We start from the raw sequence: 22,575 nt of genomic DNA on the forward strand, positions 1-22,575 counted from the left end.
CCTGTCATCTTTTCTTTTGGTAGTTTTTTGACTCAGTGAAATTTGGAGGTTGGCAACACTTTAGGGTACCAATAAAATACCATCTTTCTTCATATGGAAGATTGGAATGCCAGGATGGGCAGTCCTGTGCAAACAAAGGGAACCACCTGTGGTAAAGTTAAAAGATCTTGGGAAACATCGTCATTACTTTAGTAATTATACACAAACACTTCTTAGTAAAGTGGATTAGAATTTAGAGAATAGATCAGCTTTACGTTCCTCTGTGGAAAAGAAGTGTGTTAATTGCTCGTAGACAGTAGCTTACACAGAGGCACTTAATCTTGGCAAAATATGATATGGAAAAGATCTTTGTTTAAATAACATGAGCAATGTTGTGACACGACCCTTAATGCATGGCAAGGAAAACAGAGACAAAACAGCATGGGATAGGGAGATCTGGCTTTAAACGTACTATTTTGGGGAGGAAAGATTCATATGTGTCAGTCATGACTAAAGGCTTCATTTATTTTTTTTTATACTTCTCCCTTAGGATTATATTAAAAATATGCAAATATTTTTATGTGAGGTGATTACAGAATAGAGTATTTATGAGGCGTTTCCATGTTCGTGCTTTAAATATGTATACATGTTTTGAATTGCTTTTAACCAGAATGCCTACCAAAAAAAAAACCACATATTTGCTATCTCTTCAGAAATTTGTTCTTTCAACATAGATCAGAAGAGCAGGGAATTTGAATATTACACACAAGTTATCAGGTGATAATTCTCTCTTACAATAACAATTTTTAATATTCAGCAGAATTAATAAACAAGCCTGTCAAGAACTGCATTACAACCCTGGAAGGGGCTTGTGATTATGTAAACCTGCAGTTAGTACTATGTTATTTCAGAAGGCTGAAACAGTTCTTGATCCTAAATACCGAGTACACAGCAGGAGTTAGACTGAAGAGGGATAAACTTTTAATATTTATTTTCAAATTCCTTACTTAGTGGATTTAATGTAGACCTTAAATCTCACCTGAATATGATTTATTTCCTTAATACAGCAGCTTGAGACCTCACTTCTTTATTTTTTTAATAAGTAACGTGCAGCATTTTATTGCGTGGATTAGTTTGTCTACAAACTCTGACCAGTTCCTAATAATATTTGATATATTCTTCCATACCTGTGATAGTATTTGACTTTAAGATTTCTTCTTGTGGTTATTAAATGTTTAATGTTTACTAATATCATTTGCACTAAGGGACATAGCTAAGCAAGAACTGTCTTTTTATTTTTTAAATGCTTGCATGTAATTTGCTTACTTTTTCCATTTTTATTTGCAGTTGAAAAATGAAGAAAAAGATGCATATGATGAAAACCTCCATTACCCTCTTCTTCTTGTTTTAACCAAATGCGGATAGAAGATGATACTTTTTTGTTGTTATCTTAAGATGGACTGCTGAAAATTAACCCGTGTATGTGGATAGTCAGGGAATGGAAGGTTCTGTTCCCCCCTTTTATTCTTGAGACATCATCAGAGTAATATTTTAATGTAAGTGCCAAGGAAAATATCTGGTTTGTTTCACAGTGTTCAATCATTTTGACTTTATATATATATTTGACTTTATATATATATATATATATATATATAATTTTAGAATGTATTTTTCCAATTATTTTTCAGCCTAAACACCATCAGACATCACATATATATAAATAACCAAGGTGTGAAAGCTGGCTTCCTTCTCCTTTGTGTCTTTAAACTTCTATGTACTTCGTTGACCTCTTTAAATGTTATTTTGGGGCCATATTTGAAAATACATGAATAATACACTTTGTGGATTTACATAACTGTCTGTAAAGTGGTAAATGCATTCACCTTTAATAAGTAAGGAAATGGTTGTCTTAAAATCTTTTCAAAGTGCACCTATTACATCCTCAGATTTTTCCTTGCCTTTCTTTTTTTTTTTAAATTCGGCTGTTGATTTTTCTGTTGATAATTGAAGCGTCCTCATTTGCTGTGATGAAGGCTTTTTTTTTTACTACAGATAGGGTTGTCTGTGTGGTTGTTTTTTCTAGCAAGACTTTTCCTCTTCTAGATGTATAAGAAATTATGCATCAGACAAAAGCCTCATAAACTGACCATTTGTCCTTTGGACACAATAGCCTGCCCAGCCCCTCTGCTCCTCCTCTCCAATTATGTGTGATTAGTCTCAGTGTGTTGTGTCAAGAAGGGGGAGTGTGCTGAGTGCTTATTATCTGTTTAGGTACAAGAAGAGCACATTTAGGTTCTGACTATGAATGGAAAGTGAGCCTTTATCAGGACTAAAATCTAAATGCTACTATTCTGAAAATCGCTTTTAAAAATGCATCCTTTTTTGATAGATTCCAAGAAAGACTCTTACAATGAAAGGAGTTTGTAATGTAATCAAACTGCCTCACTCAAATTAGTTTGCACTGTGATGTATCATGGCCCAAGAGTCTGGTAAACATTTAATATGACTTCTTGTGCTGGGAAAGAAAAAGTCCTACCAAGAGATGGAAACTATTTCTTTTTCTCTTAATAGGTTAATAGAACATTTTACCAAATTCTGACCAAAAAAATAGCCGGAATTATTACAGAATCCTGTACTCCCTCTCAAGCCAGAACAATTTTAAAATGAGCATAACTGAAAGAGGGAGATACTATCGAGGAAGCAAAGAGGATGCTGAAAAATATTAAAAGAATTGCAGTTTGATAATAAGTGTTCTTCCATATTCAACAAATTGGGCAGCATGTAAACCACAGGCTCATGAAGGTCCTTTTCTCTTCACACTTCTGCTCAAATTTCTTCACTACCGGTTTGCATGTCCTTGTATTCAATACTTTTTATGCTCCATTAGAGCACCTAGATGGATCTCAGAAGGCATAGGTCAAGTCGCAGTTAGATCATACATTTCTTTCTCACAAAAACTTGAATTGCAATGCCAAGTGATGGGCTAACATCACAATAACAGCAATTTATTCCTCTTTTGATAAAAAGCAGCCTATTCTCAGTGTTAGATAAAGACCAGGGGCAATGCAAACCAACCATTTATACCAGAACTGAGTAGCATATCTCCCTTATAGCTGGTATGAGTTTCATATTCAAACTCTAGTTAGAAGATACCTGTCTAGCAGGAAATGAAAAGTAATTGAGAGTTATTTAAAATTGCTGTAAAGGTGGCTTTAGTTTTGCTTTAATTTGTTCTACGTGTCCTACTCAGCAAATCCTTTTCTCTAAAAATACATACAAGGATACATTTATAATCAACAAAGGGATGTAAAAAATAGTGAAATATTACAATTTGTGGACCTTTTATTTCTGAGAATGTCTGCTTGAATGTCTGCTGTAACAATAATCTAATAAATATTATTAGCTGCCAGAAACAGAACCAGTGTCACTGAAAATCATCTTTTTAGCCCTAAGAAGAAAACAGTTTCACTCAAAATAGTAGCTGACTGCTTTTATTTCCCTAGTTTGTGTTGAAGGCTTTGCACAGGTGCTGCTGTCCTTAAAGTGTGTAATTGATGGCTTGTTTACCAAAGACACATTTAAGCTTCATCCTGCAAACTCACATAGGAGCTCCACAGGCAGTAAAGTTCCTCATCTACATAACTGTTTGCAGGTTTGGGCCATGTAGGTGTTTTTATAGGTATATAAGCCTGCGCTCTTCTTTTTTCTTTTAATTTTATTTTTATTTTTTTGTTTCAAATGGGTATTGAAAAATGCAAAATGTAGGACATGTTGTTAGTGACGTGCTAACAGTGTTGTTGTTTCTTTAAGGACATCTCTCAGAGTCCCTCATTTCAGTAGGGTTTTGATGAATTGTTTCTGAGCTCTTTAACTTAAAAAAATAAAAATTAATGTTTTTAAATACATCAAATATCTTTGTTAAGAAAAAGTTAGGCAGCTTATCAAATCATTCTTATAAAATGTGTCAGAGCCTTTCATGTGGTGTGCTTTAACTAGCATCTGATACTTGGCATATTCTTAATGATACAGTTTACCGTGTTCAGTAGAAGAATATTGAGCTTAATCATTTTGTGCTTGCCAAGCACTTTGAAGATGAACAAGACAGATGAGCTTCGCTTTCTTCACTGAGAGAGAACGGGAATGCGAAGCTGATGCAAGTCTGTCTTCAGATATGCTGGTAGTTCTTAGAGCAATATTGTCATCTTCTTTCCCCCTCAGAGGAAAATGGAAGAAAAAGGATCTTCTTGTGGACGTGCAGCTCTGGTGCAGCTGGTGCCATTGGCAGTGCATTGTGAGCTTGAGAGTAGGAAAGGCCAAGAAAAACAAATTCCATTTCATAGTCTCACACGAGATGAGGATTTTCTTAAAAATTACAAGTTGTTAGTTCTATCTGTTAGCATTTTGGAATAACAGAGCAAATCTTTCCATTCAGGAAATAAGTTTGATTCAAAATGAAAATGTCTTAGGAATGTGAGATGAGGCAGGAGAACTTGCTACCCCAGGTACCTGTCCAGCTGCGAAATTGTTATTAGACAAGTCATTCGCATTTTGCCTGTGGCTTAATGGCTATGTGTTTGCATGAGGAGGGAAGTGGGATTCAAATTGCTCTCCACACAAAAAGCATCCTGGCTGCGTAGGGTTTACCAAGTGTTACATCACCATTGCAAGCCTCCTCGGCTGCTCCCAAACAAAAGCAGTGTGTTGGGTGGATCTCCTGGTCCACCCCTCGGTGTGGTAGGTGGCACACGGCTGGGAGGGCAGCAGAAATGCAAGTCAAAGAGGGCCATGATTATTACCATCCTTTGCCTGCTCTTTCTATGCATGAGGGGGAGCAGCCAGGTCCTTGTCTTCTCACACAGCAAATTACAAATGCATTGCTCAGCCTGGCTTTCTCTACATGTGTTTTTCTTCTTGAAATCGGGGAATGAACAGTGATGTCAAACTGCGAACTCCTTTAGCTCCTGTGAAATGTTTTGAGATGCTGGTGAAAGGTGCTAGGAGAGTGTGTGCTGGTGATTGTATTGGAAATGTTTTCTGTGCAGCACAGCCATCCTGCGTTGTTCCCTCAGTAGACGAGGAGACAGTTTTGTCCCTTTCTAGCCTGCAATTCTCCTTTTAGATTCTCCCGACTCTGAGTAAGGTGATTTCTCAGCCCTGTGCTGTCACAAGTCAGTACCATTCATTGTAAGCAGACCGGCGTGTTTTAAAAAAATGGTTTTGAATGCTGATTTTCAATATTACTCTCATCTACACTGCAACAACACTTACTTAACCCAGCCAAAAAGAGGGCACCCTGATGCGAAACCCCATAAAGCTCAAAGAAAGCCAATACGAGACTGAATGAATTTGAAGCTGAATGCATAAATAAAGGGTGCCCCCCTAATTCATGCCCATTCCCCACATGAGGGAGCAGACATATTACTGCCTCATTTGCTTATAGACATTGAGAAAGGAGCAAATATGCTCTATAACTGATCCCGGGTTTTGTAAGACCGAGTGCTGCATCTCCTCTACGAGATCAACCTCCCTCCCTGACCTGTGGACTCTGTTCAAACAGCTGAATGTAACAAACCTAACTTTTTCCATTTTTAAAGGATTTCGCCTGTTAAGGCTCCTTGCTTAGTCAGCAGCTGGCTTGCTGCCAAAAGGCCCAGCATATTGTTGTGGCTGGGCACAAGCTGGATATTTTCCATCTCTGCCCGACAGCGACTCTGGATCTGCATTGTCTTCCTGTGTGTAAAGTGTAGGGAGAGTACAGGGAAGATGGACGGAATAGTCATCCAGATGGCATTCCACAACCTGAGAAGAAACATCTTGACCCTCGAATCTGGGTTAAACTCAACAGATGCCAGGCCCCCAAAAATAAAGAGCTGTCATGGCTGGTGAGAGAGGAAGAGCAGTACAACTTGGGTAACAAAAAGTATCTTTATTATGGATATATTTGCCTGCAGAAAGCCAGGTTATTGTCACTCATAGAAGGCCACTAAGTAAAAAAAAAAACAAAAAACAAAAAACAATAGAAAAAATGTTCTCTGCATTAAGCATGTTCCCCTTCAGCTGTAAAATGTTTCCTCTGGGTGATGGGTTGTGCTAGCAGGAAGGGATTGGAGCGTTCAACCGGTGCTGTGCCCTGCCAGAGCCTGCGTGCGAAAAGACCTGCTATTTTTTCCCCAAGTCTGACTTCAATTAATGTACTTTTAAAATGATTAAACATATCATGCTGTGACTTCTAAAATGTCAACAAGCTTCTAAACTTGGGAGACAGGAATGTAATAAAATATGTAATAGGAGATTCAATAGTTAATAGAGGCCCTGAAGTGTGAGTGTATACAGTAGCTGTATATTGGAAACTGTGCAAATGAAGATGGCTTAGTATTGCAAACTGAGGAAGAAAATTGTTTTTAATTAGCACCTTCATAAGAACTGCTGATTAATACTGTTTGGTTTGGTGAAAAGCTTTCAGCTGAGTAATTTGTACAGCCATTACAACAGTTTTGTTAGACCAGGACTCCTGTTGTTAAACACAAACAGCAGATGATAATGGTGGAAGATGAGTTTGTCATGTAACAATTTACCTTATTGAAAAAAGCTTTATATAAAACCCAATACAGTAGGTACCAGCAGAAATCACATATTTTAAATCCTTTCAAGATTGCGGTGTGCTATGCTAGTGTGTTTTTTCACAGACTAGAAACAGATTTTTTTATCATTTATAAAATTATATATACAATTTAAAGGTGTTGTAGCATGGACAGACCACTTTACTGGTAATGCTTTGCATCAGGGCAGCAAAGTGCTGGCATATTCAAACACTTTTGAAGTATACAAAGTAGGTCTAAAAATTGAAAGGTAATTAAGTAATATTGTTCACATGCAAATGCATGTTTGTGTATTGTAAGCCGAAATTGCGTTCGGTGCTTGTGCAATGTCTACCATTTATACCGAAGGCTTTAAGGAGATTTCTCCCAGGTTAACTACCGCTCACTGCTTTTCCTTACCGTTCTTTTCATCTGACAACAAAAAATTAAAACCCGTTATCTATGTCTCGGTAATCCAGGAGCATACGTGTATCAGTGGCCCGGGTAGGAAATTTAGTGCGGTTTGTAGAAACAGAGGGATTTTATTAAATGTGGTAACAATGAAGGAATATCTGCACTAAATTATGACGCTAACCAAGGATGGTAAGATCTGTAAATTATTGGAGTGCTATAATAGAACATGAGAGTTTTCCTTTAGACAGGCCTTCGGGGTAATAACAAGGGTTGAGACTCACGACAGTGCCAAATAAGCTTTAGACAGCATAATAGTCTGCAAAGAAAAGCCACAGAGCACTAATGTAAAAGAAGAGCTGTCCACCACATGCAGTAAAAATCACCAAAGGTCATTTTATGGTAGCAATTGTGACATAAAATTGGTGGTCATGCTACATGTCTAATACTCAGCACAGCTTTATAAATGATGGGCCCCTAGCGATGGCTGTCATTAAGTGCTTTCATCATAATAAACTTTAAACTGTTGGCTTTATGAATCGCCAGCCAGCTTCAGCTGTTCGTTGGATGGAGCTTGCAGTGCCTTAAGTGTGACAAGGCCTATTAGGAACTGCAACCATGTTTCAAGCGTACTTGGCTTTCCCACTCCTGGGGTGATTGCTGCCTATTAAATGGCATCTGGGAAGATTTTCCTCCAGCAATCTCTGATCAAGAGCTTTTTTGGGCTTTGACCTGCATTTCCTTCAAGACTTTCTCTGAGGAGTTTTATAAGAGCAAAACTCCAGAGGATTTATAGCCACTTCTGATTAATACCTTTTCAGTTTTTCTAGCAACTCTCCCACTGCTACATGGAGAAAAGCTTTCATTGTTCCTAAGGTGCTTATTTGTGACCTTTTCTCGGCTTTCTGATTCCCTCTAACATGTTCTCAGTGAAATCCTTGGTGTGCAACCAAGACGGTCGCTGAAGTTGCTGCAGCTTTGTGTGGAGTGGCTCTGACAGTTAAAAAAAATAAAATGAATTTGGAGTGAACTCCTCCCCTTTCCATTCTGACGGTGGTCTCACAGCTCGCAGGTGACAATTAAACGCGAACGGCGCCAACTCCCTGTTGTAAACAGTGTACGTGCCATCAAAGGTGGAGGGACTGCTAATTCCTTGGGCCTCCAGCTGAGGGAATGCAGATAGGTAATTGTAACATGCATTTCTTCTTTGAGCTGAAGTAGAAGCCATCACGGCCCGCTCGCAGGCATGGAGCTGAGCCCAGGGCCCACTCGCCCTCTCTGTAGCTGTGGGCAGGCAGCATAGGACAGGGGTAATCCTGACCCAGGCACAGCAGCAATGAGCTCACAGTCCCCTCACACCATGACCTGGGAGGTGGCTTCACACCATGTCCAGGCTGCCGCCAGCCAAACCCGCTTTCAGCCTGGCACAGCCAAGCAGCCCCAGAGGTGGCCCCGTTCCTGCAGTGCCAGGGGTAGCCACGCTGCTGAAGTGTGGAGTCACACATAAAGATTTCATGGGCTAGAGATTACATCTTCATCACCATTATGCGTATGAAGTCTTTTAATTTCTATAAATCTTACAGTGACTAAGAATTAAATCATATTAGTGTGAATAATAAATGTTTAGGGATCACTCATCTAAGAACTTGTAGTATTTAATTTACAAGGACTATACATTTTTCAAACCTCTTAACAAGGAACTTTAAGCACTTCTTGAGGTTAAAAAAAAGAGGGGGGGTCTGGAGAGCAGAAATGCTCTATTTTTTTTTCCCCAGGATCCTGAATGAGTGACTCAGGAAGTACTGAAATTGCAAAAGCCTTCTGTGTAAGAAGCTGGCTAATAACTCTTATTAGCATCTTTTTTAATCCAGGTAACATAATAGCAGAAGTGTCAGATGAATGTCCCGGAGGTGGACCATTAAAAATAAATAGCAAAACCTCTGAGAGATTAGCGTTTGAACACAGCCAGCAGCTCCTTGAGGTTCATGGCTGTGGATCAGGGTTCCCAAAGTTTAAGTTGCTGTCACTGACCGAATCATCCCCCATGTTATCCCAAATGGGAGGAGGGGGCCACAGGTTTAGCCCCAGCCCTAGTCTTGTTTGCTCTGGGAAGCAGATGTGCAAGAGGAGATTTGGTGGGTTTGTTTTGTTTTTTCATTTTCTGAAATGCTTCAGTTTCTAAAGAAATTTGAAAGGTGAATAGTACGTAAAGTACCTCCAAACAATACTTTCAGAATATTTACATTTTAATGATAATTCGCCTGTAAGCAGCACAGTACTTTGCATGTCCAGAATGCTTTTTGTCAACAAAGAACAGAATGGTCTGGTACATCAGGAAATGGTTTCCCTCCTCCCACATGAGGAAACTGAGGCAGAGAAGTGAAGTAACACACACACAAAGTCTCCACAGGAGACTGTATCAAATTGCTTTCATAATGCAAGTCTCAGTAACAGTTCTTCTTAAACAACAGACCTTCATCCATCCATCAGACTTTACCTTTATGCAAGATATTAGGATACCCCGGGAACTGCAATTTTTACATCACCAGTTATCGTCTGAAACTCCCTGAACTGGTTGCTGTTCTTTCTATCAGTACTGGTGTTATCAGAAGTACTGAAATACAGACAGACACCCACAGTGCAGCAGAAGAATTTCTCTAAAGCATTTCATCAACAAGCTGATGATTTTCAAGGGTGGGGAAAGAGCTCTGAGGAAAACATGTACAACTTTTGTCATATTTCTTCAGAAGAAAAAGACTGGTTGCATTGATGCTTGCTCCTCCAACTTTGTGCTTTATAGTGCTATGCTGCTTTTTGGGATGGGATGTGTTTGGGTGACAGTGGGTCTAGATTAACCCTTTGCTCTCTCATTAGAAAACCTTCAGAGATGTTTTTTTGGTGACATAAGTCTGCGAGCAATTGCTTTTCCACTAGAAGCTTTAGGGATGAGGACCACCATTAGAACATTTTCTTTCTGCATCATAGCAAAGGCATTAGCATTGTGGAAATGGATTCAATAACCAATACCATCATTTAAAATGGTGACACAACAGGAAGCAAAGTGGCGATTTAACCTTCCATTCCCAGCACTAAGCAACCACAGGTTGCTCTGGAATGGGCTGGGCCTTTTGTCTCCAATGGGATTAAATCAGTAGGTCAGATATGCCTGCTCTGTCAGGTACCCACCCTGCAGCAGGGTGCTGCCATGTATCACTGGCACCAAAAAGGAGTTGTGTCACTGGCACCAGCACACTGGGTATCCACCACTGAGGCAGGAAGATAAGCAAAAACAAAAAATATGGAAATAAAGCTCATGGGAGAGCACAGAAACAAAGAGATGTTTTATAGTGGTTTGTGTGCTGCAGAGAACAGAACCAAAAGAGAAGAGCCTGAATTAATGCTCCTTATCCAAGGAAAAGATGTTCACAGTGGCAAAAATCATTTGGAAAAGTGTTCAGCTCAGTGAAAAGTCAGCCCTTCTGAAGCACTATCGGAGTTATTTTCAGCTATGAGCAAAGCAGAGGAATATTGCCACTGGGTAGAAATTTCTGCCAGACGCTGACAGATGAAAGGATGCCTACTGCTGAACCCCAGTCCATTTCAGATCACTTTTGTCCTGCTTTTTTCTACGTTGTAAAGACACATCGCTGCTGTAAGGGCTGTAACACATGGGCTGCATCCCATCCTCCATGTCAGAGAAGCAAGGGTGGGAGGTTTGCTTCTGAGACCTAAGGGTTGAGTACAGGGAAGAGCACCTCCTGTCTTGGGACATGGCACTCAGAATTCCCAGTGTGTACCCTGCATTGATGAGTGAGACCTATGAAGTCCCATTTGTGTTCATTATAGAAGGTGGACTGTACACGCTTCTAGAAGGCAATGGGTGAGAGAGCTCTCCTACAGCAGGGCAGAAGGTTGGTCTTGCAGCAGAGCAAGACCAGCATAGCAAGGAGCACAGGTGAGACTTCTTAAGAACATTTCTAGAATTAGCACAATGTCTGCTATTCTGTGTCTAATAACAAACACAGCAGAACAGCAGCTGGCGGAAAGCCCTTAGCGCATCCATGAGAGCAAGCTGTGTGTGCTCACTAGGAAAGGTGAAAACGGACAGAGCAGCAGGGGAAGGGCATGCTGGGTGCTGGGGACTCAGCCCTCCAGTAAGTCTGCTTTCCTGGGTTCCAGAGTGCAGTATTAAAAAAATGTATGACTGTAAAGCAACTTATAGCTTTGCTTTCAATCTACCCCATGCCAATGAGGTGATTTGGAACATGTTTTTCCTTAGGAAACCACCAGCAGGCAGCGGGCATGTTGTGGCCATGCAGCCATGCTCTTACTGCTTCTGGATAGGATTCCCCCCTCCCATTTTACTTGGTACTCCAACATATAGCACATCCAGCCTGCCCAAGTTAATACCTGCATGAGTAATTCAGATTGCTGTACAGAGATCTGAGCTGCAGAAACACTGCGCATTTTCCTAGTGCTATTTTAAGGTTGATGTGTACAGCCTTAATAATAATTTGCTTATTTATCTATTCTAGTGGCTTTCTTCCTTCTGACTTCTATCTGAAAGGTGACGTAATGCACCTTTCAAGAGCTATTGGACAGTTATGGCTTAAAATTCATCCATATGGTGCTAGTCTACTAGAACTGAGGGGACAAATGATTTTTAAAACCCCGCATTCATAAAAGCTGCATGCCTAAGTCTTTATTATTCCCCTTTTCCTATTTTCTTACCTTTTCATAGCACAGAAGGAAGAAGTTGAACACTTACTGCTGGATCTGAGCACATTTTCAGCAGAGGGCACATGCAGGGAAATCAGAATATACAGACATCTGAAAGCTGGAGGACAGCTTACCCCCTTAGTGCTGAAAAATGTTCTTTCAAGTGAAGAAAGAAATGTTGCGTTAAACCTCTAAAAAATACTGAGGTAGCAGTGTGGTGCTCTGCAATGGATCTTATATGCATGAGGCAGCATCACTGCTGTATTCCCAGATTTCTTTTAAAAGTGGAACTCCAAAGGGAGATAGACCAGCAGTAATAGCTCAAAACTCTTTGCTGCCATGAGGGATGTCTATAGGTACATTAGCTGCCAGCAAGCTGGGAGCTCAGCTGCAGCAGGGCTGTACCTCTGTTGACCTCAGCGTGCTATGGTGAGGAACATGCTCAGGCTGTTTGTGCCTCCTCCCCTGGCTCTGGACATCCATATTATGAGCAGTGAAAATCCTGTGGTTCCACTGAAAAATGTTCATTCTTGGCACATGTGAGATTTTCTGGTTTTTGCAGAGAGGAAGAACCTCAGGCCAGGCTGCTTTCCACTGGAGCTCCAGAGTCTGATGAATTGGCTGTATTGCTGCATGCTCAGGGGGATGCATGGAAGGTGAGGAGCTGGTTTTTCCATGCCACAGACCTGTGCTACGCAGTAGGATCAGGCTGAACCTTCTGTTAGCAAAAAGGTTGCTCCTAGCCTGTGTTTGAACATACAGCCTCATAGAGTGGGCTTGAAGATGTGATATTTTGTGTGCAAAATCATAACCACCTGCAGATTCTCCTGTCCTGGACATGCCATTTTTCTCTGCCAGGTCAGGTGGGAGGTAACTCAGAAACCTCTGCCCTGTACTGGTACAGTGAAAGGTAATTACCCTTCCTAAAGGAAAACACAACTGCACAAACCTCCATTTAGCTCTTAAAAGCTTGCTCTGATAATTGTCTTAAAACCAATCTGAAAATGTGAACCATTAGAAAGCATTACACCAGAGCCCATTCATACTGCTTATATAGTAAAAGTTTATTTGTAGAAGCAATTGCAGTGTCTATCTCATTTAGACCCCATAGGACCTTCCTATATGGCCCTCTGACTCCATGAGAATAGAGGCAATTCTCTCTGGGCAGCTATGTATTACAAAGGAAACCACCACCACTGTGAGTAGTATTATCTTAACAAAAATATCCCTGTTGTTGCCCAAACCTTGACCTACTGTGTAGTTCTTTTGCTGTTAACATAACTCACTTGACATCTTTACCTTTGTATACCACTTTGCTGTGGTTCCCTGTGACCCTTTTAAAGAACTACAGTGATGGTGTAGCTTCATTGCAAAGATGAACTGCAAAGCATAGCCAAATTTGGAGGGTCTGAAGGAAAGGACAAAGGGCTGCTTGTTACTAATTCATATAGAGCCCGCCCCAAAGAATAACAATGAAAGATGCATGGCAGTGAGGACAGTGTATACTCTCTGTCCTCTGCAGGATAATTAAAGTGGGGTGCTCACAGAAAGTAGAACAGGCAGCACAGAAAAGATGAAGTTTAATATTTCTGTCCTTCTAATATTAAATGACAGCCCCTTGCCTTTCTTTATATTTCTTTTTTTATTTTTCTTTTGTAAAAGATCTGGGAATGTCTGAAGTTCCAAAGTCCAGCCCATAGTCTGACATGGGTAATTTCACAATTCAGATTTGTAGGGTCTTGTCAGGCACTTTCCACTAAATAATGATGAGAACAGAGAAGCACCAGGTGCTATCTTTACCCTCCTTTCTCGGTTAAAGTTATGCAAGTTGGATTTTCAGATGGTCTGATCCACCTCCGTTTCCCAGCCCCATGCATTCCACACAGATTACATGCTCTTATGCCAGCATCAACAGGAGGAGGCAGAAGAGATGTTTCTAGAGACGAAGGAAACTGGGGACGGTGGACAGACAAGCAAATGACCTATTTACAGGATGTTGCGCTACACGTATGCTCAGAGGACAAGATGTGGATATTTTTTTCTGAAATGGCAGGTGACAGGGACACCAGCCACCAGTTCGGCCAGCCTGGCCTTGAACATCCAGGGATGGGGCATCCACAGCCTCTCTTGGCAACCTGTTCCAGAGCTTCTCCATCCTCATAGCAAGGAATTTATTTCTAATAGCTAATCTAAATCTACTCTCTTTCAGCTTAAAACCATTACCCCTTGCCCTATCAATACAATCCCTGGTAAAGCATCCCTCCCCAGCTTTCCTGCAGGGCCCTTTAGGTAGTGAAAGGCCTCTATAAGGTCTCCGTGGAGCCTTCACTTCCCCAAGCTGAACAACACTAACTCTCTCAGCCTGTCTTCATATTAGAGGTGCTCCAGCCTCATCCTTGAGGCCTCCACAGAGCCCACTCGAACAGATTTGGATCTTTCTTGTGCTGGGCATCCCAGAGCTGATCACATGCTGTAGTTTTGTTTCCCAAAATTACCAGACACCTCATATGAAAGATCCTGAGTAACAAGGTGTTTGCTGTCACCAGCAACTTCATTTGTTCCTTTACAATAACTCCTATGTACTACTGAGACAGTCTCCTCAGGGCCTGCCCTATCATGAGGATTCTCCATGACTGTCATCTATCCTACTGAAAAAACAGGCTCAGCCTGAAAAAAAACCACAAAAGGTCTGCAGCACTGGCATAGCCTCAGTTTCATTACAATACCAAATGCTAACAGCAGAATCCTCCTCTAGAAAATACTGGCTCAACAGAAACTGGCTGGTTCTCAAAGGGCTTCCTGAGTTACATGAGTAACTGTATTCATTTGACAGGAAAAAAATCTCTTACATATTCTCCCTGTGTTGTGGTGTCAGTGAGAAGAATGAAGGAGTTTCTGGCCCGAGGCTAAGCACCTGATCAGTCACTGACCAATTGATCGGTGCAGGTAAGAGAGATGGGTAGCACTTGCTGAGCTGTGTTTGATGAAGGCAGAGTGGTGCTCACACACACCAGTGTCAGCCCTGCACAAAGACAGTGCTGGAAGGACCTTGGCCAAGCAGGTTTTTGTGTGCTGTCTCAGACTCAGTGCTGTTGTGTGTATAACAGTGCTGCTGAGAAACTGCCTGCAGGTGGGCCTGGTGGTAACCAACCAGATACAGCACTCCAGGTGCAGCCTCATCAGTGCTGACCGCAAACCTGGAGCATTCATGAAGGATGGAGCTCTGGGTGAAGGTGTTCTTCTATGGATCTTTATGGGGACTGCAGCAGCAGGTGAGTGTATCACGTATATTTTATGAAGTTCTGTTTATCTGTTCTTTGAACCTTCCTGAGAATTGTAGGAATGCAACACTTTCCCTTCTTACTCCAGGTCAGAGTCTCCCTCACTGAGACCCATAAAATAGATCTCCTCATGCTGAGAAATCCATGACACAACCTAGTGCCATGCTGTGCTGACCACTGAATGTCAGGATGAGTGGTCAGCCCTCCTGCAGGCAACATTATCCCCACCCCATCCATCCCCAGGGCAGGCCTTTGTTTGTACCCCATGGGAGGAAACTAATCCCTGTGCCTCTGACCACACCTGGATTCAGCCTCAAATTTCACACCTTGAAAAGTGGGCCAATTCTCTGACACTTTTGCAAGGACTAAAGCCAGGGTGAATACAGCTAATTCTCACCACACTAATTAGGTGGCCAGTTAGCAAGAAGAGAGCTCACCTGCTAGAAAAAAAAATGAGAAAATACATTAAAAAGAGAGAAAGAAGGAAGAAGGCAGGCAGAGGGAAAGAAAGGAGAAAGAGAAAGGAAGAAATTAATGGTTCTTAAAAATAATTAAAAACTGAAAATGCCAAAGGCTCGGTAAATGAGCTCAGGAGGAAGGCTGGGAGCAGTGCCTTCCCTGTAAGGTGCAGGACAGAAGCTGCCTCGCATAGGTGTGAGGTCTGAGTGCTAGAGGGGCACTGAGGATAGGAGGGCAGACCCAGAGCGGACACCTGCATGCATTTTCTGGCTTGCTTGGTCTGTGGGCCCTGGGGAACCCTCTACCCAACAAATCAGACAAAGGCATTCCTGTTGCTACTCGTGGGAATTCACTGGCTCAGAGAAATGCCCTGAAAATATGTTGAAACCCAGTTACGTTGTCTCAGAAAAACACAAATGTCTCCTCTAGTGCTTTGCTAGCCCTAGCCAAAAAATCAGTGTTTTCCTCTGTGTATTTAGCGATCAGGTGCCTTCTCCCATCCCCCTAAAGAGAAAAAAACATCTGCTCTAGATTACTGGAAATAAAGGAGACCCAAACCTGTAAGTATGGTTTTCTGAGCTTCTCCTACACAGAGAGCCAGGGCCATGGAAACACCAGACTAAGAGGCTTAGAGTAAATCCTGGCAGTCTCAGTGCTAGGAACTCTCCCACTGATAAACAAAGCCCAATAAATAAGTTTGAGACAAAAACTGAATGAGACTGTGACATTGTTGAGCAGTTAATTAGGATCCCTCTAAGCATTTGTGCAGCAAAGAACAAGAAAATTAAAGAACTTAAAACGTGTGTTGGCAAGAGTGCAAATGTCCTAAAAGTAAACACTGCTGTTACTATTAGTAGTAAAAATAATATTAATTAGTTGCATTACAGTAGCACCTAGTGGTGCTTCTGGATCTCATCTCCAGGCGAGTTCAAGGTCCCCAAAACACAAAGGCCTAAAATAGAAATGGTGTGTATTTGCATCTGCATGCATACATATGTCACATGGATGCATAACACTGAGGTAGACACATGATTCAAATGATGAAGAGACCCCAGCACATGGAGATCAGGATAGAAAGTATTTTGTAACTTGACTTCTCCTGTTCTTATTTTATGTGTTACTATGGTACAGCTGTTTACAGCTGTTGCTTGTGATGTACGGACTATGGAACTGTAGTAGGAGTGCAGGAGCAAAAGAATATACATATTCATGTGTGTGTATTCATATATGCATACATATATATAAGCCATATAGCGTGTATGTCTATACATATTTCCATTATGCATACACTCACATACAGATGAAGGTATTTTCTCCTGATTCGGATAACACAGAAAGCTTTGCTGAAAGAACAAGCCCTACCACAAGCCAAACTACTGCTGTCCTTTATGTGCATACTCAGACAGCACACATGTTTAGGAGCAGGGAGCACCTCCCAACTTCATACTGTGGAATCCTCCCTTAGGAAAGTCACAGTTAAATGCTGCCCTCGGCTTAGCCAGCACCGTGTTGCCTCAGAGGTATAGAACTGCACGTCCTCTTATTTTCCAATGTTAATTTGCATGCTATAAATGGGAGAGGTAAAGACCCCAGTGACACACAGCTAAGTGTAACTCCAGATTCATTAGCACGTGGGAACTAATTTGTTAATGCGCTGGTGCCTGGATTTCCTAAGAAAATGAGCTCCTGCAGGTTATCTGGGTTCCTATTTCAAACACAAAGCTGTTGAGACTTGGAGGAAAAAAAATAACACCAACCCTGATTTTACCCTAAAATATAAGCAGCAGGAGCATTGCAGTCCTGAGATTTTCAGTGCTGACACTGCACGGTAGGTCGGGGCATCAATTTAACATCCAGAGTCCTGCTTAGTTTGAATGATAATTTCATTAGATTAGTTTGTAAACTTTTAATGCAGGTCGTATTATATGTCTAGAAGAAACAATTTGTGTGACAGACTATCCTTCATAATCCCCCTCTTCAGACTCCTGGTAACAAAAGGCCTTTAATGCTGAAGATGTTTTGTGGGAGGAGAAACATTTTCCAAACAAGCAGTTTCTCCCTTCCAGCCCAGGTAACAAAGAGGCCTTAGGAATTCCTGTGGCCTTGTCAGAGCGGGCCCATTGCTCTTAGAGCCACCTGCTGCTTAAGCCATTGGTCAATAGATTAACTGCTGCTATTACTAAGTGTTTAGAAAAGTAAGTTATGCGGCAGAACAAACAAAATCAACCTCCTTCACACATGTTAATTCCAAATTTAATAAATCTGTGCTGAGAACAGTGAGGCAGTGGAGGGAGTGCGGCCTCTTAGTCTTAGCACTGGTCCTCCAAGCAAAGGATTGGGAATCAGCTGAGAAGTCTTCGTGGCATCTCACACAAAAGGATAATGCTCTATTTGCTTTGCAAAACTCCCCTGACGCTTCCCTCCACCCCTCTGCCTTCCTCCTTTTCTTCCGTTTTTCTGATGCTGCTCCGTGCTGTACATTTTTGGGCAATTTCCAAACCACAGTCACATCAGATAAGTTCACAATAAGCGGTAATAGTGGAGTAACTTCCCAGCGGAAATGCTAGAAGCATTCAGATCCTGGCAGAAGCTGCAGCACTCCACATCCCTGCCTGTCGTTCTCATTCTCAGTTAAACCAACGTTTTAACTAAAGCACATTGCCCCTAAAGAGAAAGCTTTGTGTGTAACTTCAGGCACAGTTGAGGGTTTTGCAGCCCCATGGTTGGCCAGGAGGATTTTGGCAGGGCAACAGAGGAGTTTTGGGAAGCCAATGCAGATCTTCATCCCCACAGGGATGACCTGAGCCAAGGCTGGAAAGGTGCTACCTATGTGTCTATAGTATAGCAAGCACTATAAACCTCTTTCACATACTGCCTTGGGCTATTTCATGGCCAAAAAGATATTTTTTTTAAACAAAAAGGAAAGAAGGAAAAAGAAGGAAAGAAAGGAGGAACAGAGGAAATAAAGATATGAGAGAAATAAAAGATTGCATGAAAAAAAGAGGATGGAGAAATCCTAGTATTTGACTGACTTAGCCTAGAAGATCTCTCTCCTTTTCTGTCTTACTATTTTCCATAGTGCAAATTTAAGTTACTGGTAAAATGCAGTTGTCACTCTCATTTTGAAAAGATCCATAGAAGTTTTTGGAATAAATTTCCATTTCTGCTGAGTCTTAACACAGGTTCCTTTACAATCCTTCATTAGTAATTCATTTCAAATTTATGTCAGCTGTGGCTATAAGCCAAACATCAGAATTGCGGTTGCCCTTGTTTAATTTATAATCATGGAATGGATGGTCCCACTGAGCCTATGTTTTCCCAAAGGATACCCAGGAGAAAAAAAAAGGTCCTAAACAGCAGCAACTCAAGGACAAGTTTGTTCATGTTTTCTCATCGGGCATTCACACAGGAGGTGGGAGTGGAGAAATGCACCATAATATCTTGTTCCTCTGTCACACTTCAACACAGGCTGAGGTTTAAGCAGCTGGCACTGGTCTTCTCATTATAATTATTGACTGGGTTTTGAGAGTTGCTTCTGTGTTGTGATTTTTTATTTGTTTGTTTTGTTTTGTTTTTGAGGAGGGTGATAAGGTAGGTGGTGGCTGTGTGATGGGTCTGTTTTCTGTTTTACTACTGACAGCATCATTAATTTTCTGTGTTCTATTTAAATGATTAAGGAGACTCGGGGAAGAGGCAGAAAGGACAGATAACACAGCTGAAACATTTACTTGGCCAGAAATTAGAGCTGACTTCAGCACCTTGCAAAAAGAGAAGCTGATGGAAGCAGCAGGCCATGGGTAGGCAAAGGATCAGTATAGGGGTGTTGCATTAGGCCACGCAGCAGTGGTAATGCAGGTAGGATAAATATAAACCAGTTTTACCAAGTACGTCAAGAATGCCTATGCTGACAAGAAGAGGCAGCATCTCCTTTGGAAAAACAAGGTTCCTCCCTGGTAAGTTTTCCACGTGGCTTCCTTAGGTTCCATTTCCTGAGTTGTGTTTTCTCTGCAAATGTTTAGGTCTGGGTCTGGCCAGACCTTCTTTAGGAGGGCATGAAAATAAACGTTGCTGCGAGCCTCCATGCTGTTTGCAGGTCTGCAGGCTCCCCCTGCACACGGCTGCAAATCTCCTGAGAGGAGAATGCAGCAGTAACTCCAGCATGTTTTCTTTGCAGACCTTGTCAAGCTGTTTTTCCCCTGGTAGGGGAGCATTTAGCCCTATATGAACATGATAAGATAAATGATTTATTGTGGCATGGTAGGTATTGCAAGGCTATCAGCTGACATCACGGAGCCTGAGCTGATGGTTGTAGTGAGATATGTGGGGCTATCTGTAGAAAGGACATTTTTCTCTGATTTCTTGAATAGATGGAAGCTCTTTGCATTGCCACTAACATGTGGAAGTGAGTAAAATGCTGAGAACTTTTCTGCTGGACTTCTATCCTTCCTTCACTTCCTATGTCTGTTCATGTCCCCTCTGGCAGCCTGGTAAAATCATGGTGGAAAGATAAAAGCAGAAACATCTGCATAATAAAGCATCGTCTGTGGTCTGAGCAGGCAGCATTAGGAATCTCTCTGAGTCCAAAATCTATTTTCCCGATAGCACACTGTGTAAAAAAGCCCCAATCCAGCACTACCTGTCTGCAAGGAGGGGGTGCAATGCTCTCATTCACTGTATCTCTTTCCAAGATGGTGGGAGAGTATCTGTCTTCTCAGCTGATACCAAGGCTGCTTTGCAGCCTGACTGCTAGCACAAGATGCAAGTGAGCAGGATATCTCTCATTTGACAGCCATAAACTTGAGGTAGTCTACTGTGATGCAGTTAAAATCAAAGTGTTTTCCTGCTTTCCTTTGTGACCTCTGCACTTTCTTCTGCCTGGCAAAGTCAGCTGAATAATATCATAATTGAGTGCTCTCTGATTCCTTTTCACTTATCTTTAATGTGACATTGCTTTCTGTACACATATTAATTACATAAGTCAAGACAAAATGTGAAGTAAATAAAAACATTTTTAGATGTTAACTTATTTGGAAAGTAGGAAACACAGTCTCTTCTTACACCTGATACTCATGAGATAAATGTTCTCTTACTGCTGTGATATGCTTAAATCAAGTAACCTCACTTCTTCATAATGAAGAAACTCAACTGGTGTTCCCCTTTGAGGCAAAGAATTTGGGCTGTGTTTGAGAAAAGTTTGATTTTGGATGGATCACTTTCTGTTCTGATTGTGCTAGGTGTTACGTGGGGTGCAAAGGCAATGCATGTTGTAATGTGGCACTTAAGCTGTTATTGTGCATTGATTGCATTTAGAAAAAATCTCCAATCATCCATAGTTAACCTAGGACAGCATGTTTCTCAATGTGGTGCTTGCACGTTTTAAAAATAATGGGATTATTTGTTTCTTTCACCTTGAATACAAGGCAGCGAGGTTAGAAGGAGAAGCACGGGAGACACAGAAAGTGGCTTATATAGTTAAGGTCTCCTTATCCACTGAACGGCAGGGAAAGAATCAGAATGATTTCTTGGATGAAAACAGAGAGAGATTCTCCACTGATGACCGTCCTTCTAAGCCTCTCCTATTGCAGGCTAGCAGTTAAAATAATACTCACCTACTGGGCATCCAGCAGAGTTGATCTACCTTTTCTGCTAGGATGTTCACGTCCAGTCAAGCCTGATTAATCTGTTGCAAGTCCGGAATGATCCCAAATATAACACAGAACAGCTACACCTGTTTATCAAGTCAGTTCATTTCCCCTCCCCTATTCCACACTGAAAAGGAGCATTAATTAAAACAGTAAACAAACGAGCGCCTATTCTAAATCAGAGCTGCAGGCAAAGAAGAGATAACTTAGGCTCTTGAGAAGAGGGATTTTCAGTTAATTTATGGAATCTACTGTCACTCTCAGGGCAAGGGAGCTTACTTAGCTGGGAAATTGAAGCAGACAGGCTTTGTCTAAACGCTTCTTTTTTTTTTTTTTTTTCGACAGAATATCTTTCTTTTTATTTTCATTTTTAATCAAGCCTTTTTTTTAGGGGGGATGGTGGTGTGTGTTGGGGGGGACTGGGGGGAGGTTAAGAAATTGCTGGATTTTTCCAGTGTTCTGGTGACTCCTTCAGCTTTTCTTTCCCTGCAAGATGCCCAGAAGGTAGAGGAGAGTAGTGAGGAGGAGAGGCAGGGAGCTTTAAAAAACGCAGTGTGAGGAGGTGAAACAGTCTGTTAGAAAATTGTTCCCTAGAAACTAATTGCTGTGTTCCCATTCACTTTCAGTCTTCATTACTTTGCCAGAATTTTCATCTCAGGTCTGTACCTGATCCTGGACTGGCACTGGCAGGAGTGTAAGCTTTTGTCCATTCAGACCCAGTGACTGCAGGTAGCTTGCTGAACAGCCTCTGTTTGATTGCCATTTTGAGAAGCCTGCAGTCTGTGGCACACCTATAAGAGCCAGTTGCTCTGTGCAGTATGGATGTGAGCATATGGATAAACTCACAGGACTGTGACGCAGAATCCTGTCTGCAAAAATATCCAGAGACTGCAAGGAGAGCACAGGGAGTGGGGCAGGTAAAACCGAGTCCAGCTGCTGGAGGTGCTTGAGGATGCAGCCTGTGTACAAACCAGCACCAGGGTGGGCTGTGATGTCAAGACACCAGTCTGCATGAGAAGTTGCACAAGGAAATCACCCAGTGTGGATGCTGTAAGGTCAGGGCCTCTACTTTCATGTGTTGATTTCTTTTTTTAAGGGAAACGTCTGTATTTATTCTTTTAATGTGGGGAAAGAGCCAGAAGATAAACGGGGACTGCCCCAGGGCTGCAAGAGACTTGGGGTACAGCCTCCCCTGAAAATAGACATGTGCTGTGCTCTAAATTCCCCATCACAGCATCACTGTGGAGCTAATTGATCCGGGCTCTCCCACAGCCCCACGAAACGCCCTGACCTCCTACCTCTTGCAGCTGGGAGGACCAGGAGGCATAGCAGCCCCACTCCCTCTTCATTTTTTAATCAGAAATCCTACCCTTATAAACCATCCCTGCTGTAGCTCCTGCTGTCCGCTCCTAGGACTAGTTTCAGTTTCAACAAATCACCATTTTCTGTCAAAAAATTCACAACCTGCTCCTGTTACAAGCTGCTTTCAGTTCCAGTGCATAGCTA

The 22,575-nt window shown here is 41.7% G+C and overlaps 1 protein-coding gene across 2 annotated transcripts in view; it reads left to right on the top strand.

Moving 5' to 3' along the window:
* The window catches only part of CAMKMT (calmodulin-lysine N-methyltransferase), a 175,492-nt gene extending 172,095 nt beyond the window's left edge, over nucleotides 1-3,397 (top strand). The window contains exon 11 of one of the 2 annotated variants that reach the window (XM_015857439.1): nucleotides 1,327-3,397. In XM_015857439.1, coding sequence (XP_015712925.1) covers nucleotides 1,327-1,404 — 78 coding nt within the window. In that variant the 3' untranslated portion in view covers nucleotides 1,405-3,397. Of the gene's footprint in view, nucleotides 670-1,326 lie in introns of those variants that run through there. The other variant, XM_015857440.2, reaches the window with a different exon arrangement.
* The last annotated feature ends 19,178 nt before the right edge of the window (nucleotides 3,398-22,575 follow it).

The sequence above is a fragment of the Coturnix japonica genome, chromosome 3 (assembly GCF_001577835.2).
Source record: "Coturnix japonica isolate 7356 chromosome 3, Coturnix japonica 2.1, whole genome shotgun sequence".
NCBI classification, from domain to species: Eukaryota; Metazoa; Chordata; class Aves; order Galliformes; family Phasianidae; genus Coturnix; species Coturnix japonica.